The sequence below is a fragment of the Penicillium riverlandense genome (assembly GCF_028828495.1).
Source record: "Penicillium riverlandense strain IBT 135883 chromosome Unknown utg000001l_segment0_segment0, whole genome shotgun sequence".
NCBI classification, from domain to species: Eukaryota; Fungi; Ascomycota; class Eurotiomycetes; order Eurotiales; family Aspergillaceae; genus Penicillium; species Penicillium riverlandense.
In genome coordinates, this window is record NW_026643194.1 from 5,175,294 (window position 1) to 5,191,657 (window position 16,364).

Genomic DNA, 16,364 nt, shown 5'->3' on the forward strand with positions numbered 1-16,364 from the left:
AAGTCAGTCCCGTGCCAAGGCGGCTTATCGATAGTCGCACGGCCAACCCCGAAGTACATAAACAACCCAATCAATCTGACATCACCGATGGTCGACATTCTAATCAATCTCACTCTTTTCTCTCACGTCCAATGCAGCCTCCCACCTTATTCTGGCCATGGTGCTCCTGACCTCTTCAACCGTCTCGGCCATCGTGTCGATGGGGGTGGTATGCATGTTCAGCTTGGCCCTGTTCCTGGCCGGCTACACGCTACAACAGCAGTCTGTCAAGAACATCCAGCATGCCATCCGCGTGGTACCCGACCATGCGCCCGTGGCGGGGTTTAAGGGAGATGGATCTACATTCCGAAAGCGCGGGTTATCAGATTCATCAGCATTAGCGGGCGACCCGGGCGTCCTACAAGATAGAGATAGGAACTCGCAAGATCCTCATCCCAGTCCCTCGCCGGGCAACTACGCCTACCTCCAACTCCTCTCTGACCCCGACCCATCAAATATCTGCTCCGCCGTCCTCTTCTTCAAGCAACTCGCGACCAATAACACCGCCATCCAAGACCGCCTGTTCATGTACCCAGAAGAATGGGACCGGACGGCCACAAAGAATAAACTCAGCAGAACCGCCGCCGCCGCGATATCCGTTCTTCGCGCCGCAAGCCTGAAATATGATATCTGGCTCCTCCCAATCGACATGACAGCCGCCACGAAGGAGGGATTCACGCCTACAGACTCGAAGCTGCTCCGGCTGGGCCAGAACCAGTTCATGCAGTATGACAGCGTGCTGTATGTGCATACGCCAGGTCTGCTTCTCGACAGCTCAAAGTTAGATGACGTCCTTCTGTCCCGGCCATTACCACTTCGACATGATAGGAACCGGAAGGAGTCGTATAATAACGAAGCTTGGATCCCTGCGCCGCTGCGTCCAGCCCGCGATCCGGACATACCACCTGTCTACCTGATCGCGGTGAACAATGTTGGTGGTGGGAAGATCGAGACGCGCACGCATATACCGAACATGGCGTTGTCGGGCTTCAACCGTCTGGTTACTGGGCCGTGGGGCGTCAAGGGCAAGGACACAGAGCCGCAGGAGGAGGAGCCGGGCTACGTCTACTTTGAAAGTGATGCCGATGGTCGGGTTAAGTGGGCTGGGAATCCGCTGTTTGGCACTTGGCGCGCGCAACAGGCTGAGGTTTGTGATGGGTTGGACCTGGACTCGGCCTGGCATGATGAGCAATGATCTCTACTTCTTGGGTTTCTTCTTCTTTGTACAAGTTTGACCAGATGGTTGGGAGGAATTGGCGTTGGTTGTATAGTGTTTATTTTATTTACGAGCATCCTGATATACCGAATTCTGCATTGAACAAACACACTACGGTCATGGCCTTCTTCAAGTCCCTCATAATTTCGTGGTTTAACTCCCGATATAACGAGCTGGTATACACGTCTGATATAACAAACAGGATTACTGAGAAGCCGCGATCTCATACCCCAACAGCACCTCGGTCGTATTACCCTCCCAGCCGCGATTCCCACTCGTTGAGATCATAAACCGGCACGCATTATCGACGTACAGCTGGGAAATCGTGCCCGTGCGATGACCAGGGATAATCAAGAACGGGACCGTTGAGTGTCGAGATGTCTCTTCATGCTTCAGATCGTAGAGGCGGAGAATATCATGGGAGGCACTGTGAAGATCATTAGAACTAGAAATGAGTTGGAGTTATAATCAAGCGGGAAAAACTCACCAGACAAGATGTCGCCCGTTGGGCATGGCCTTCAGCGCCGTGACAGGCCCGCTTCCCTGTGGGAATTTGAAGGTGCGCTCTGCATTGCGGAGTCCCTTGTGCAGACTGAACTCCTCGACTGTGCCATTCCGGCGTCCGGCATAAATATAGTTCCCGTCGGGGGACCAGCAAGCATTCATGCACCATGGCGGTACATTGCGGGGAGAGATTCGGGCGACTGGGTCGGGCTGTCGGCGGTCCCAGACACGGATGGTTCCATCGATGGATGCGGCGAGGAACGTGGTGTCGGTCACGACGTTTTGCTCTTGTTGCGTGTTCTGAGAGGGCTCTTCGCTGAACGATGGCGTTTCGAGGTCTTCGGCCTTGGGGAGTCCGTTGACGGCTGGTTGGACCGGTCCGGTGGAGATATCAGCATCAGGTATCTCTGGCGGTGCGTTTCCGGTATTGGTAGTTGTATCACCGGGTACTGTGCTTTGCCCTTGTATGGAATCAGAAGGTGGTGGCATTTCCGTGTCAATTTCTCCCGGTGCATCCTCAGCATCCTCAAGGACGCCGTTCCCCATTGCGCGACCAAATTCGTCGTCTTCATCCCCGCCAAAGACCCCGCCAGCAGAGGGCTCTCCACCGTCCGCGACTCCACCGTCAGCATCGCCGAATAATGAGTCCGCGCCCCCAAAAAGCGAGTCCGCTGGTGAACCCGCCTGCGGGTTCTCAGCGGCGGCTGCCTCTCCGGTATCCTGCGAGGTATCCATGAAGCTGAAACTCTCATGGCCACTGGCCCCGTAATTCGATGCGTATGTTCCATTCGGTTGTTGGGGCTCAATGGTATCCTGCGGCACAGAGAGCGTAGAATCAGGCCGGATCTGAACAGCAGAGATCTGACTCGCGCCACCCCCAAAGGCACGCCGTACCTGTCCCGTATTCAGATCCCAGTCAAAGACCCGTTTGTCCCAGCTACCCGACAGCACGGACTTTTCGTCGGAGGTCAAGTTCAACGTGGACACCGCCGAGGTATGCTGTCGTAGTCGGGCAATCTCCTTCCCCTCTTCATGGCGCAGGGTCTGTAGCCGAATGACACCGGACTCTAACCCAGAGAGCAACCACAGACCCTCACTGTGGCTGGCCAGGGAATACACAGGGGACAGATTCGCCCCGTCCATATTCTCCCAATATGTCATCAGCACACCTGCCTTGACCACGCTATCCACGAACGGATGCCGTTGCGCCACCGTCAACATCAGCTTGCTGTTAATGGAGTCCGCCCAGTTAAATTTCCGCACATATCCATCCGACCCCCCACTGAAAACCCAGCGCATATCCGCCGTGGCGGTGATGGCATTAATGGACGTGCTATGCGGCGCGGCGGTGGTGGGGGCGATATCGTAGGATTTGGCCGTCAGACACTCGGGGCGCACAGGCGGATGGTAGACAGAGAAAGACGACTCCTCTTGCGCCTGTCCTGGCGATGTGCCTCCCGCCCCGTCCTGGTTCTGTTGCTGTGAAGCATCACCGCCGCCGCCCCCCTCGGACGCCTGGCTGGCGTTCGAGGGGCTATCTGCGTCTTGGTCTCCGTCGCCATCGGCATCTGGTTCGTTATCTCCTTCGGCATCGTCGGCGTCGCGCATTGTGTCGTCGATCTCGTTGTCGGAGCTTCCATCTTGAGAGCCTGGGGGAATGCGAGCAAGGTCAGCGGGAGAAGGTGACAGGTGGAGCAGCTCGATCAAAACTATGCTTACCGGCCAGATCGCGATCGTCCTCCTCCTCCACGAGTACCGACATGGTGAGAGAGTGGTGATGTCCAGGAAGAAGCCGGTAGCCCTACGGCGCAATGCAGGGCGGCCACTGCAGGCGGGAGCGGTCGAGAAATGGCCCAGCGTTGGCGGACAAGGTCAATGGCGAACGAGGGCGCAAAATATTGGAATGACAGTGCGCGACCAGACCGGACCGGTTTATATATAGCGAGCGAGCGGGTGGGAGCTGGCAGAGTCGGCCGGGCTGGGGTGGTCTGCGGTCGGAAGGTCGCGATGATCGCCCGAGATCTATGTGCTTGGCGCTGGATCTTGACCGCTTGAGAAGACGATAGGAGTCAACTCTTCGACACTTACTCATAGTCAATTGGCTCATATGGAATAAACTACTAGAGCATGGCTTATATTGTCCACCAGATCTGGACATTCTGGAAATCTTGAATCAACGAATATACACCGCGGAGGCGAAGATAGATACCCCAATAATTACAGAGAACCACGACCAGAAGAACACCCTATGGGATGTCACAATTGCACACGCAGACCATTTCTCTACCGACTCGCAAGATTACCATTCGCAACACTCTGTAACGGAATAGGCGAATCATTGGCACTCGGCCTCCGACGAAAGAGACGAGCCATGAAACGACGTCGTCTGGCTAGAGGGTTGAGACGATACACCCGTCCGTCAGAAAAGATACCAAGACAGACACTTGGCAGGGAATCATTTCTTACCGGGATATTGGGCATAGTTTGTCGTTTGGTGGATGACTATCTCGTCGGACTGGACGACGGGCGGCTGTCTGGATGGATACTTCAGTTTACTGCTATTGGACAACAAACCTCTACGCATGTATGTAGACTTACTGCCGCTTCATGTAGATCCAGAACCTGCACAGTCCGTAACCCAGGAGGAGAAGGAGGGCGATAGCTCCGAAGAACTGCCACCAGAAATTGACGATGGCGGTGATGACGCCGGCTTTGACGACGACGAGGTCGAGGGAAGGCATCGTTCTGGCGAGAGGATGGATGGAGGAGGTGAGATGAGATGGAAGGGAAATAGAGCACAGAAGGAAGTGGTCGTGCTTTCCTCGTTGGGACATACATGTGCCGTCAATGGAAGGCGAGTCTCTATTAGATATACGAGTATTTCTTCACAGAACATCCTTGATGCGACGAACATCCGCTTGCTTCTCCAGATCCCAGCACCAGGCACTCGCAGTATCTGTCCGCTCCGCACCCAGGACTGGGATGCACTGGTCGACAAACTTCTCCGTCAGCAGCTTATCCGTCATCGGCACCTCCAGACTGCCCACCGCATGATCCACATGCTTTGCAATCGGCGCACTCTGCCCCTTCACCTTAACGGTGAGTCGACACTCATCCGCCCGCAGGCTCGTATCCGCCGTCGCCTTGATGAGAGCGCGCAGTGCCACGACCGAGGCATCATTCACCACTGCATCCTCATACTGCGCCGGTGTGCCCTTGCCGAACAGCAACCCAATAGTCGCGCCATGGTAAACACTGAACTTAGCCTCCAGACCATCCTTGGGCGTCGTCTTCCCCGTCAGCTCCAGGACGAGGGGATGCACATCAGCGTGCACCTCCTCGATTTGCGCAGGGGAGATACCCTGTTTCTTCATCTCGGCATGAATCCCGACACAGCCGTCGATAATCGGGTGCACGACAATCCCACACGGGAATGGTTTGAAGGCATTCTGCGCGATCTCCCACCGGCCCGCCGGACCAAGAGACGCAATCTCCGCATCGAGGTTGTTGATCGTGCTGGCGACATTCGCCCACCCGCGCTTGGCCTCCAGCGCCTGATCGGAGCTGGTATATCCCTCTGCTGCGAGCAAAGCAGCCAGGAGACCGTTCTGCGCGGCTCGACCGGGGTGGAAGGACTTGGTGTGTGAGCCGAACATCTCCCGCAGACCGGTTACCTGCGTTGCAGCGACGCCAATGGCGTGCGCCGTTTGGGAGGCGTTCAGGCTGAGTAGCTTGGAGACTGCCACGGCGGCGCCGATAGAGCCCGTCGTGCTGGTGATGTGCCTGGAACAGTGTGCGTTAACAAAATGGATGCCACTAGGAGCCTCGGGGAGGAAACGAGGAATACATACCAGCCGACATCATAGTGGTCGGGCCAAACAGCCTTCCCGACCTTGCACTCGGCCTCAATGCCCGCCACAAGTGCAGTGATGAAATCCGGCCCAGAGCACGGTTGATCCCTTGCTTCGGCCATGGCGAGCAAAGCCGCAGCCACAGGACCTGTGGGGTGGATGATTGTATCCAGATGTGTATCGTCGTAGTCATGCACATGCGAGGCAATGCCATTGAATAGCGCCGCATGCATGGCATCGACATCAATCGACCCGTCCGAGCCCAAAAGGCGTGAGGTGGGCGCGCCGGAGAACCTGGCCAGCGCTGTCCGCGCAATTGTGGTGGCCGGATGCGCGCTTCCGCCGACGGTACAGCCGACCCAGTTGTAGAAGCTGCGCACGGCGGCCTGGGTTACCTCTTGTGGGATGGAGGTGTACTTGAGGCTGACGGCCCAGTTGGCGAGGGTTTGGGTAGCCATTTTTCTTCTTCTTCTTGGGTGAATTGTAAAGAAGAAAATTATTGGAAGGTAGTTAGGAGAACAGAAACAATAGGAAGAGGAAGATCCGATATGCGGAGGGATTCAGTGTGGGGAAAAGAGTATATCCCGCGTCGGGCTGGGGCGATGGCGATTTCCCAAGTTAGAGGTGGACGACATACCGGTTTAAACTAGTGAATCGGCTATATGAGTGTAATAGAGGAGAAAATTGAAGTAAAATAAGCCATGTATCATTCCATGCCGCTGGTAACAAAAATGACTGCCCGTAAATCGGAAACCCTGGCAAAGCCCCCACGCTGACCGGTCCTTTGCGATGATGCGCCGATGATGCTAAACTAATAACGTGAGAGAAGATAAAAGCAACGGAAATGCGATACCGGATCGCCGGAGACAAAAGGAGTAAGAGCCCGGTTACTCCATCTTCTCGTGGTCTTCGTCCTCGCCTTCTTCATCTTCAAGGTCACTGCCCGTATCGGGATCCAGGTCCAGCTCCTCGTCAGAGTCACTTCCCCCGAAAATATCGCTGTCGACATCGCTGTCCGCCCAAAAACTGGGATCTTCCTTCTCCACATCCTCCTTTGGGAGCGTCGATTCGTGCGTCGGCATGGTAAAACTCGCGGGAATGTACTTCCTCGACTCCTCCACGTCCGCCTTCACGAGCGCCCGGTACTCCTCGGGATTCTTGCGGAGCATGACAGCGGCGTCGACGTTGGCTGGCGAGGACACTTCGGCGTCGTCGAGCAGTGACAGGATGGAGATGAGGACGGATTCGACCCGCTGAGCGGGCGACCAACGCTCGGAGGCTAGTTCGCCGGACATCTCGTCGTCGCCGGGGGCATGGAGGATGGAGATGCAGAGCTTGCCATCTTCGTAGATGTTAGGGTGGAAGAGGGGTTGCAGGAAGCAGAATTCTAGACGAGGATGGGTCAGATGAGCGTTGGGTTGTACAGGAGGTACTCTCTCAGAGGGTGACACTTACTCGGTGGAGCGTAAGGATAGTTCGTGGGGAAGGTCATGGATGCGCGGAAATAGCCGCCGTAGTACAGCGAGTCTGGGTTCAGCACGATCAGGGCGACGTCCCAGTTGAAGATATCGTCATTGTGTAGCTGAGTATACTGTCAGCTTTCTCTTGCCTGCGGTTGGGTTGGAATCACTCACTTCGACGTTGACCCATTTCTCCTTGCCCAGTGCCTGGTATTCTCGCATCAGAATTTTATCTGCCATGGCGAGAGTAGTGGTGGTGATGCGGAAGGGGGAGAACCGAGGAAGTCAGCAAGAGAAGGAGGGTTAGTGGCGTTGAGAGACAAAGTGGCGCCGATAAGGAAAACAAGACAAGTGGGGAACGCGATAAGGCGGGCGGTCAGACAGGGAGGGAGGCAGGCGAGTATAGGACGTGCAGGTATCATCTTCTTCCCCGACGGACTATTATGGATTTGAGAGAGTCGTAGTTAAGAGGTCAAGACTCCGACCGTGCATCTATCCCATCCATCTCGACTCTCTAATCACTCTTCCGAGTCCTACCTACACCTATCCTCTGGTGTCGGGCTCCCGAACGGGAACAGACTAGCCCAAGGCAGTAATCCTACCGCATCCAGCAATCCCTGCATCTCCTCTCCTCTCCCCTCTTCTACCCTCTGTGCCAGTCATACTGACTCATCTGCATCCCGAACTGAGGATATTTCCGATACTCCTGTCTCTTTTCTCTCCTCCTTACCTCATCTCTCTCCCTCTACTTTGCGGCAAGCTCTAGCCAAACGGCACTCGGTCCCGGTTTCGCCTCATCCGACTTTGCCATGCCAACCTTGTCTCGCGTGCTAGGAGCGGTCTGTTGCTAATTGGGAGGACCTCTGGGAGGATATCTTAGTCTCAGTCGCAAATCCCTATCCTTACACCTCTGGCCGAGCTGCGACCGAAACACTCATTCGTGCCGGTTCTTCGCGGGCTATGCTACCGCAATGTCACGGCCCCGTCTGGGCCATCGACGATGTCTCTCGTTGCTTCCAGCGCAAGTGAGTATTTTTCCCGATATCGGATGCGACCGTGGGGGAAGAGGAGAGCTCATGCTGATCGCGTTGTGACCACAGCATTTTACAGGTCGCTCTGCCGCTTGCCGCCTGCGGCCTATCCCTGCTGCTGATCATCATCCGCCTCGCCCACCGCTACGTTGTCGCCCGCAAAGGTGTTGCGTACAAGGTCCTCGCGAACGATGGCTCCGAGAACGAAACTCCCCATGGCGTGTCCGAAAGCGAGTCCGACGCAATGCTCTTCCAGGCGATGCAGAGTGAGCAATTGCACGTGGAAATCGATCGGCCACGTGGAGAGGTCGCCGTTGTGTCATTAGAGATTGCGGCGCTGATCGGCCAGGTCGCGCTCTACATTGTGATTCTGTCGACCGATGGCTGGGGCCGCCATGGGACCTTTCCTGCCATTGCAGGTCTGGTATCCTGGGGCTATATTTTGTTCCTGGTGCTGGTAAGGTTCCTTCTGTCGACGATGGATCTTTTCTCTGCTCCGAGGTTATGGACCCATACCGCTATCCTGTATGCGCTGCAGTGGCTGTTCAACGTGATGATCTTCCGGTCCGCCATTATCCATCCGACGTCCCGACGGGCAACTATCTTCACCGGCATTGAATTTGGTCTGGGTACGCTGCTGCTCCTGATTTCTCTCACCACTCGGCGCGGAAACAAACCGGTCTTGGTCGAGCGTGAAGGTGACCTGGAGCCTCCAAGGCACCCAATGGCCAGCTTGTTGTCCTTGGCTACCTTCTCCTGGCTGGACCCGCTGGTTTGGAAGGGATACCGCCAAGCACTGGAACTGGAAGACGTGTGGAACCTGACTCCCTCTCAGAAGGCTGCCAACGTTCTTGGGGATTTCCGCAAAAGGCAAATGAAGGGCTCTCTGGCTTGGAAGTTGCTGCGTTACTTTTCCACTACGATTCTGCTGCAAGGTGCCTGGACGGTGTTTGCGAACCTGTTTGTCTTCATGCCCAGTCTTCTTCTCAAGGCCATCCTCGAGTACGTCGAAGATCCTCGGTCGACTACGCCCAATGCCGCCTGGTTCTACGCAATTCTTCTTTTCTGCTCGGCCACGGTTCAAGGTGTGGCGGACGGACAAGCCCTGTTCATTGGTCGCAAGATGGGCGTCAAGGTCCGCGCGATTATCATTGGCGAAATCTATGCCAAAGCCTTGCGGCGCAAAGCTGGCTCCTCGGTGGAATCTGCCCGCAAGGCTGTTCAAGAACCATCAATAACCAAGGACGTCCACAAGAAAAAGAAGAAGAGCCTTTTTTCCCGCAAGAAGCAAAATAGTGACGACCCAGAGGCCACGCATAAACCAGAGTCTGATCTGGAGGACGCCGCAATGCAAGCAAATGTCGGGACCATCATCAATTTGATGGCCATTGACTCCTTTAAAGTGAGCGAGGTCGGTGCATATCTGCACTTTCTGTGGGCCAGTGTGCCGGTGCAGGTTATCATGGCGGTTGCCCTTTTGTACCGAATCATGGGATTCAGCTCATTTGCTGGTATCGTCTTGATGGTTCTGATGCTGCCGATCAATTTAGTCATCGCTCGCCAGTTCAACAAAGTGCAGAACGAAATTCTCAAAGGCACCGATGCTCGCATTCATACCACCAACGAAGTCCTCCAGAACATCCGCATCATCAAGTATTTTGCTTGGGAAAAGCGATTCCATGACATCGTCAATGAGAAACGCAGGGCAGAGCTGAAGGCGCTCCGCAAGCGTTATATCCTCTGGTCCTGCGCTGCCACGGTCTGGTATGGCACGCCAATCCTGATTACCTTCATGTCCTTTTTCTTGTATACCGTTGTTGAGAAGAAGCAATTGACGCCGTCGATCGCGTTCCCGGCCTTGTCCATGTTCTCTCTCCTTCGGGTACCTCTCGACCAGCTAGCCGATATGGTGGCGCATGTTCAGGAATGCAAAGTTTCGCTGGACCGTGTGGACAAGTACCTTAACGAGGAAGAGACCGGCAAATACGACCAGCTGCGTGATAGCACAATTGCCGACGGTCCTACGCACATCGGATTGGACATGGCCACTCTGACCTGGGGCAATTCCAAACCTCAGCCTCAAGACGGTCCCTCTGACAATAGCACGGACGCTTTCCGTTTGATCAATATCGACATTGATTTCCACGTCGGGAAGTTGAACATCATCGCCGGTCCCACGGGTGCTGGAAAGACTTCTCTACTGATGGCTCTGCTCGGCGAGATGAGACTACTTGAAGGGCGGGTGCATCTTCCTGGCGGGGCGGCTAGCCGAGCTGATCTTCCCGTTGATCCCCAAACGGGCTTGGTTGATAGCATTGCTTACTGTGCCCAGGAGGCCTGGTTAGTGAACGCCACTGTGAAGGAGAACATCACCTTCGCCTCCCCCTACGATGAGCGCCGCTACCGAGCAGTTCTCAAGGCTTGTGCTTTGGAACGGGACCTTGCCATTCTCGATGCCGGCGACCAGACTATGGTGGGAGAAAAGGGCATTAGTCTGTCTGGAGGCCAGAAGCAGAGAATTTCTCTCGCCCGAGCTGTTTATAGCTCTGCTCGCCATCTGTTGCTCGACGATTGTCTCTCTGCCGTGGACTCGCACACTGCCAAGCATATTTTCAACCAAGCACTGACGGGGCCGTTGATGATGAACCGCACTTGCATCCTGGTCACTCACAACGTGGCCCTCACCGTGCCCCACGCTGATCACGTTGTCATGCTTGAGAACGGGAGAGTGACCACTCAGGGTACACCGAACGAGGTTGCGGCAACTGGAGCGCTTGGCGATGAGTTCCTCAAGTCCAGACCACAGTCACACGCCAGCTCACGCGTCCTGTCTCGTGTGCCGTCCGACCTAGAAGAACGTCTACGCGAAGCGGACGGTGAGAATGCGGATGCCGTGAACGGCACTGCCAATGGTACAGCTGGGAAGAAGGATGAGCACTCGAAGCTGACCGAGTCCAAAACCACCGGTAGCATTGAGTGGTCCGTGGTCAAAATGTACCTTCAGTCAATGGGTCCCTGGTATTACTGGATCGTGGCCGTCACAGTGTTTTGTCTGCAGCAGCTGGGCTCGGTGGCTACCAACATCTGGATTCGGGAATGGGCAAATTCCTATCACAGCGCGAAAGTTGGCACGGAAGATGACGCAGGCCGCTATGCTGCTGTCACGAATCTGAAGCTGCCATCTTTCAACCTCGGCAGTGTGTCGAAGCTTAGTACTATGGCTCCTCCCCAGCTCAACTCGCGCTCAACCGGCGCTCCGGATGGTGAAGTCAACGTGCTCTATTACCTGGGCATGTACGCACTTCTGGGCTTCCTTTATATCGCAATTTCTCTTACCCGAGAAGGTGTCTTGTTCTGGGGCTCACTCCATGCATCATGGAAAATTCACGATCGTCTGCTGAAGGCTGTCATGCACGCCAAATTCCGGTTCTTCGACTCGACTCCCCTTGGCCAGCTCATGAACCGATTCTCCAAGGACGTGGAGTCGGTCGACCAGGAAGTTGCAGCCGTGGCGATTGGCATGCTTCACAGTCTGGCTTCCGTTATCATGATCGTCATTTTGATTTCCATCATCACCCCTGGATTCTTGATCGCGGGCATTTTCATCACCTTGGTATACACTGCGCTTGGCGCCGTATATCTGAATTCTTCCCGTGACCTCAAACGCCTGGAGTCTGTGCAGCGCAGTCCACTATACCAGCAGTTCGGTGAGACGCTCAACGGTATTGTCACCATTCGTGCCTATGGCGACGGACCTCGGTTCATTGTGGACAACCACCAACGCATCAACTCCTACAACAGGCCACACATCTACCTGTGGGCCAGCAATCGGTGGTTGGCGCTTCGCGTCGACTGGACTGGTGCCCTGGTCTCTTTCTTCTCGGCTACTTTCGTGCTTCTCAGCGTCGGAAAGATCGACGCTGGTGCTGCTGGTCTCTCCCTGACTTATGCTGTCACATTCACGGAGAACGTCCTCTGGCTTGTCCGTCTATACTCGGAAGTCCAACAGAACATGAACTCCGTTGAGCGTGTGAAAGAGTATCTCGACGTTGATCAAGAGGCGGCACCCATCATTCCTGAGTCCCGACCCGAGGCAGACTGGCCCAGCCAAGGCGCAGTGCAGTTCAATGGTTATACTACCCGGTATCGGCCTGACTTGGACGCAGTCCTCAAGGATGTCTCTTTTAACATCCAGCCGGGCGAGAAAGTGGGCATTGTTGGTCGCACGGGTGCTGGCAAGAGTTCCCTCGCACTCGCTCTCTTCCGTGGCCTGGAAGCCGAGAAAGGTCAGATCATCATTGACGGGGTCGACATTGGATCCATCGGGCTGCGTGACTTGCGTGAGGCGATCACCATCGTGCCCCAGGACCCCACATTGTTCACCGGAACCATTCGCAGCAATCTCGATCCGTTCGGCCTGTTCAGCGACGAGGAACTCTTCACTGCTTTGCGGCGAGTGCACCTGATTGGGTCAGGCACATCCGGCACCGCAACCCCAATGACATCCAGCACTTTGACCGTGGCCGAGGCCAACGCCCCCAACGGCAGCACAGCGACCATCGCCGACAACAAAAACATCTTCCACAACCTGGAAACCCCCGTATCGGAGTCTGGGTCAAATCTCTCCCAGGGCCAGCGCCAACTTCTCTGTCTTGCCCGCGCGATGCTCAAGAGACCCCGCGTGCTGATGATGGACGAAGCCACCGCCTCGATCGACTACGCCACCGACGCAAAGATCCAGGAAACACTCCGCGAGCTGCGCGACAGCACCATCATCACCATCGCCCACCGCCTGCAAACCATCATCGACTACGATAAGGTCCTGGTTCTTGACCATGGGCGGGTCATCGAGTTTGATCATCCCTGGACGCTGATCAACAAGTCCGATGGCCTCTTCCGTGGTATGTGTGATAATAGCGGTAACATGGAAGTTCTCCTTGACGGAGCCAAGCGTGCCTGGGCTCAGAAGCGTCTTGTCGACGACTCCTAAGACATTCTATATCTCCCCACCTCCGTGCAAGTACATATCTCTTTTTTCCGTGATTATTTTCTCTTTCCTTTCGTTTGTCTATCATTCCGGAGTCCCCTGGCGCCATCCTGCTGGCACTCCACGGTGGACTCCTAAAAAACTTTGATGTCAATCCGTGGGCGAGTAACTTCTGTCCTTGCTTCTGCATCATCTTTACTATTTTGTCTTGCAGCACCATCCAGGCGTCATGGGCATCCGTTGTCTCCCCCTTTTTTTCCATGCACAAAGCCTTTTGGCCCTTTTCCTTCCCCCTTCTTGTCCATTATTTTTGTCTGCATCCATTTGTACTCTAAGAACTCTTCCTTGCGCATGGAATCCTTTCCGGATTGCATCGCGAGGTGAGCGGCAGATTTTGTCTGCGATAAACGTGGGAATGAATAGGTTCCGATAATTGGGCTTGCTTTGTTTTACTAGACACACGGAACTGTGAGAAGATGCGACGAGGTGTAGATTGGGATCTAGTTACGGCGAGGACCGGCCAATCACCCAGGGGCAAAGGACAAATTCAGATTTTCCAGCCCTCGTATTGGGTGACTCACGAGTGGATCAATTCCCCCATTCGTTCCCCGAGAATTATATCCAGCGACATTCTTCGGGGATTTAAACCACCAGCAAACACCTTCTCGTCTGACCCTGGAAGATTGAAATCATATCGCACAAGATGGACTCCTATAACACCCCGCCATCTTCGGACTCCACCGAAAAACTCATCCTCCGCCGGATGACACCCCCCGATATCCCCACCATGGCCCGCATCGCCTGCACAGAATACTTCGACTCCCCACTAAACGCATTCCTCTGTCCCCACCGCCATCAGTACCCAAACGACCTCCTCCGCCGCTTCGTGCAGATGATCCGGGGCCGGTACCTGAGCCCCCGGAGTATCGGCTTCGTAGCAGTCTCGGCCTCCGCGCCCGGGATCCCACTTGGCTATGCGCAATTCATCAGGCTAGGCAATGACGATGCTGCGAAGAGACTAGTTTCCGCGCAGGCTTCCTTTTGGCTCAGTGTCAAGAGATGGTGGAATAGTCTTTGCACGAGGATTGAGAATTTCATTTGGCCGGATAGGTCACTGGATGAGGATGCTATGCGGCAATTCGACGCCTCGGCTGAGGTCGATGATCGCATGTTTTGGGGGTCGGATGAGATGAAGGCCAGGTATGGGGAGAGGTGGCATGTGCAGAGTGTGGTTGTTTCGTCCAAGTATCAGCGCAGGGGACTTGGGCGCATGCTCATGGGTGAGGTGTTGCGAAGGGCGCAGGAGGATGGGGTTGTAGTTGGGTTGGAGGCGAGTGGGGATGGGGAGAAGTTGTATCGGAGTTTGGGGTTCGAGCTGCGAGGAAGGTTCTCTATGAATTTTGGGGAGGTGGTTGGCGGTGTTATGATGTGGTCGCCTAAGAACTTGCAATAGCGATGAGACTATGGGGGTATTATGTCGATATACTCGATAGACAGGGGTATCCATGTGGCTTAAAGCATCCGGGGAACTACTAATGGCATTATAGAGACGTCCTACCTCCAAGTGGAAACGGGGACGGTAGAGATGCTAAGCGGTCAATATAGCAGAGTAGTCTTTATTCGATGGTGGGTATCTTTCTATCGAGGTTGGCTCTTATTTTGTTCTAGCAAGAACAAATGGATGTTGAAAGGTCATCGCAAAGGCGCATGAGGTTATTCTTGGCATATTGCTCGGATTTCCAGGGCGAGCCGTACTGGTGCGGACATCTCCAGTGTAATACTTCTTCCAAGGATCGTGGTAAAGGCGGCAACGACGCGAGCGGTTGGTCTCCGCTGTTCAAACCCTTCAAATGTTGTCGGATGGCGGACTCAAGGACCAGGTGCAAGCATTGGTTTGTCAACTGGGCTGGCGCAGAACCCGCCTGGGTACACAATCAATGGTGCGTCCTTCGAGTTTTAATGGACAGAGCCAAGGCATATAACCGCAAACACAGCCATTGAGTGAAAAGTTCGTATAATGGCGACACATTGAACCATACGCAACTCACGCCGAGAGCCAATATTGCTGTCTTAGCTTGCGTCTGGATCGCAATGGCCAGCACAGGGGCGCGAAAAGGATTGCGCAATAGATAAACCCAATTGCGCCGATCAAAATGACTGCGCAAATAGGGAGTACGCGCAAGCATATTGCATTAGCTCACCTCCGACCCCTGACTCCGCGCAGCACAGTGATGACACAAACCACGGCAGCGGAAAGCGCCAAGAACGTCAGGGATGGCAGGCATGGCACAACATGTTGGTGATTCAGGTCAGGGCGCATGCGGCCAGGCAGTTCAGAAGGTGAAAACGTCCGTGCGTCGGCGTGACTGTCGATCCCGGCATCTGCAATCGCTTTCGGCGAGTCACGATCCAGTCCTGACGGCGGACTTGGCATGAAGCCTGCTTCGCGGAGGGCGGTCAATTTGCGTTCTTCCTCGTCGGATGACTGGATGTCGGGGTTGAAGAAAGAAGAGCGTTTGGTTGTGGAGTGGTGGTCCTGATCTGCGGACGCCCATGACGCAACCTGGCTGCGGGTCGATGCTGGGGAGGCGAGGTTGAATGCGACGGGCGCGCGGCTGTTTTTCAGCGCGAAGTTGATAGCCACAGCATTGGGGAGAGCTGCTGCGAAGACTTGGAGGCCCAGGAGCAGGAGCAGAGCCAATATTGAGAGGAATTGGGGCCCCATCATCGTGTAGTTCGGCAACTGTAGATAACGGTGGGTCTGGAGATAGGGCAGTGGTTGGCTGGCTGTGCACGGCGAGGAATGTGTTCAGGAACAGAGGATATGATTCAGGGACAGCAGGAGATGGGCATGTTGGAGAAACGAAGGGGGAAAAGGAGGAAGGAGAGTCTAAATAAGAATCAACAAGAGGGAGTGAACCGATGCCGCACGTGGGGGACTGTACGGATGCGGATGACGAATGAGAGCGGCCTTGGCATGGACCTAAGCTTCATGCGGGTGAACTGCATCCCTGCGAGTAGATACAGCCGATTCTGCTAGATCCAACAAGGGATAATAATAGAATCAGGCATTCCAGATGTTTCCCATGTCCGTATGGCCTGATCAAGAAACGAGGCGTCGAAGATGTTCCAAAGTCCATATGAGCATACATTCAACTCAATCCCCAAATACCCCATGACTGCGGCCTTATCTCAGATAAGGCTCCACAGTGATTGTTGCCTCAGGCATAAATGCGGTACACCCAAGATATTCAGGAATGGCTAGTTATTATTGTT

At 54.9% G+C, this 16,364-nt stretch overlaps 7 protein-coding genes across 7 annotated transcripts; 3 read left to right on the forward strand and 4 right to left on the reverse strand.

Annotated features, from left to right (window-relative positions):
• Positions 1-157: 157 nt before the first annotated feature.
• Positions 158-1,234, forward strand: N7474_002095 (uncharacterized protein; the record flags this gene model as incomplete). The annotated part of the gene is made up of 1 exon (XM_057193510.1): positions 158-1,234. One exon carries the CDS (start codon positions 158-160, stop codon positions 1,232-1,234), a length of 1,077 nt encoding a protein of 358 aa, XP_057058463.1.
• A 225-nt stretch (positions 1,235-1,459) lies between these two features.
• Positions 1,460-4,500, reverse strand: N7474_002096 (WD40 repeat domain-containing protein; the record flags this gene model as incomplete). The annotated part of the gene is made up of 3 exons (XM_057193511.1): positions 1,460-1,682; positions 1,743-3,584; positions 4,358-4,500. The coding sequence occupies 3 exons, from the start codon at positions 4,498-4,500 to the stop codon at positions 1,460-1,462; spliced, it is 2,208 nt and encodes a 735-aa protein (XP_057058464.1).
• A 144-nt stretch (positions 4,501-4,644) lies between these two features.
• N7474_002097 (MmgE/PrpD family protein) lies at positions 4,645-6,068 on the reverse strand (the record flags this gene model as incomplete). Its single annotated transcript, XM_057193512.1, has 2 exons — positions 4,645-5,542; positions 5,611-6,068. 2 exons carry the CDS (start codon positions 6,066-6,068, stop codon positions 4,645-4,647), a joined length of 1,356 nt encoding a protein of 451 aa, XP_057058465.1.
• Positions 6,069-6,497: 429 nt separating this feature from the next.
• On the reverse strand, positions 6,498-7,310 carry N7474_002098 (uncharacterized protein; the record flags this gene model as incomplete). The annotated part of the gene is made up of 3 exons (XM_057193513.1): positions 6,498-6,997; positions 7,066-7,192; positions 7,245-7,310. 3 exons carry the CDS (start codon positions 7,308-7,310, stop codon positions 6,498-6,500), a joined length of 693 nt encoding a protein of 230 aa, XP_057058466.1.
• A 720-nt stretch (positions 7,311-8,030) lies between these two features.
• On the forward strand, positions 8,031-13,091 carry N7474_002099 (uncharacterized protein; the record flags this gene model as incomplete). Its single annotated transcript, XM_057193514.1, has 2 exons — positions 8,031-8,095; positions 8,171-13,091. The coding sequence occupies 2 exons, from the start codon at positions 8,031-8,033 to the stop codon at positions 13,089-13,091; spliced, it is 4,986 nt and encodes a 1,661-aa protein (XP_057058467.1).
• A 700-nt stretch (positions 13,092-13,791) lies between these two features.
• On the forward strand, positions 13,792-14,541 carry N7474_002100 (GNAT family N-acetyltransferase; the record flags this gene model as incomplete). Its single annotated transcript, XM_057193515.1, has 1 exon — positions 13,792-14,541. One exon carries the CDS (start codon positions 13,792-13,794, stop codon positions 14,539-14,541), a length of 750 nt encoding a protein of 249 aa, XP_057058468.1.
• A 744-nt stretch (positions 14,542-15,285) lies between these two features.
• Positions 15,286-15,816, reverse strand: N7474_002101 (uncharacterized protein; the record flags this gene model as incomplete). The annotated part of the gene is made up of 1 exon (XM_057193516.1): positions 15,286-15,816. The coding sequence occupies one exon, from the start codon at positions 15,814-15,816 to the stop codon at positions 15,286-15,288; it is 531 nt and encodes a 176-aa protein (XP_057058469.1).
• Positions 15,817-16,364: the final 548 nt, after the last annotated feature.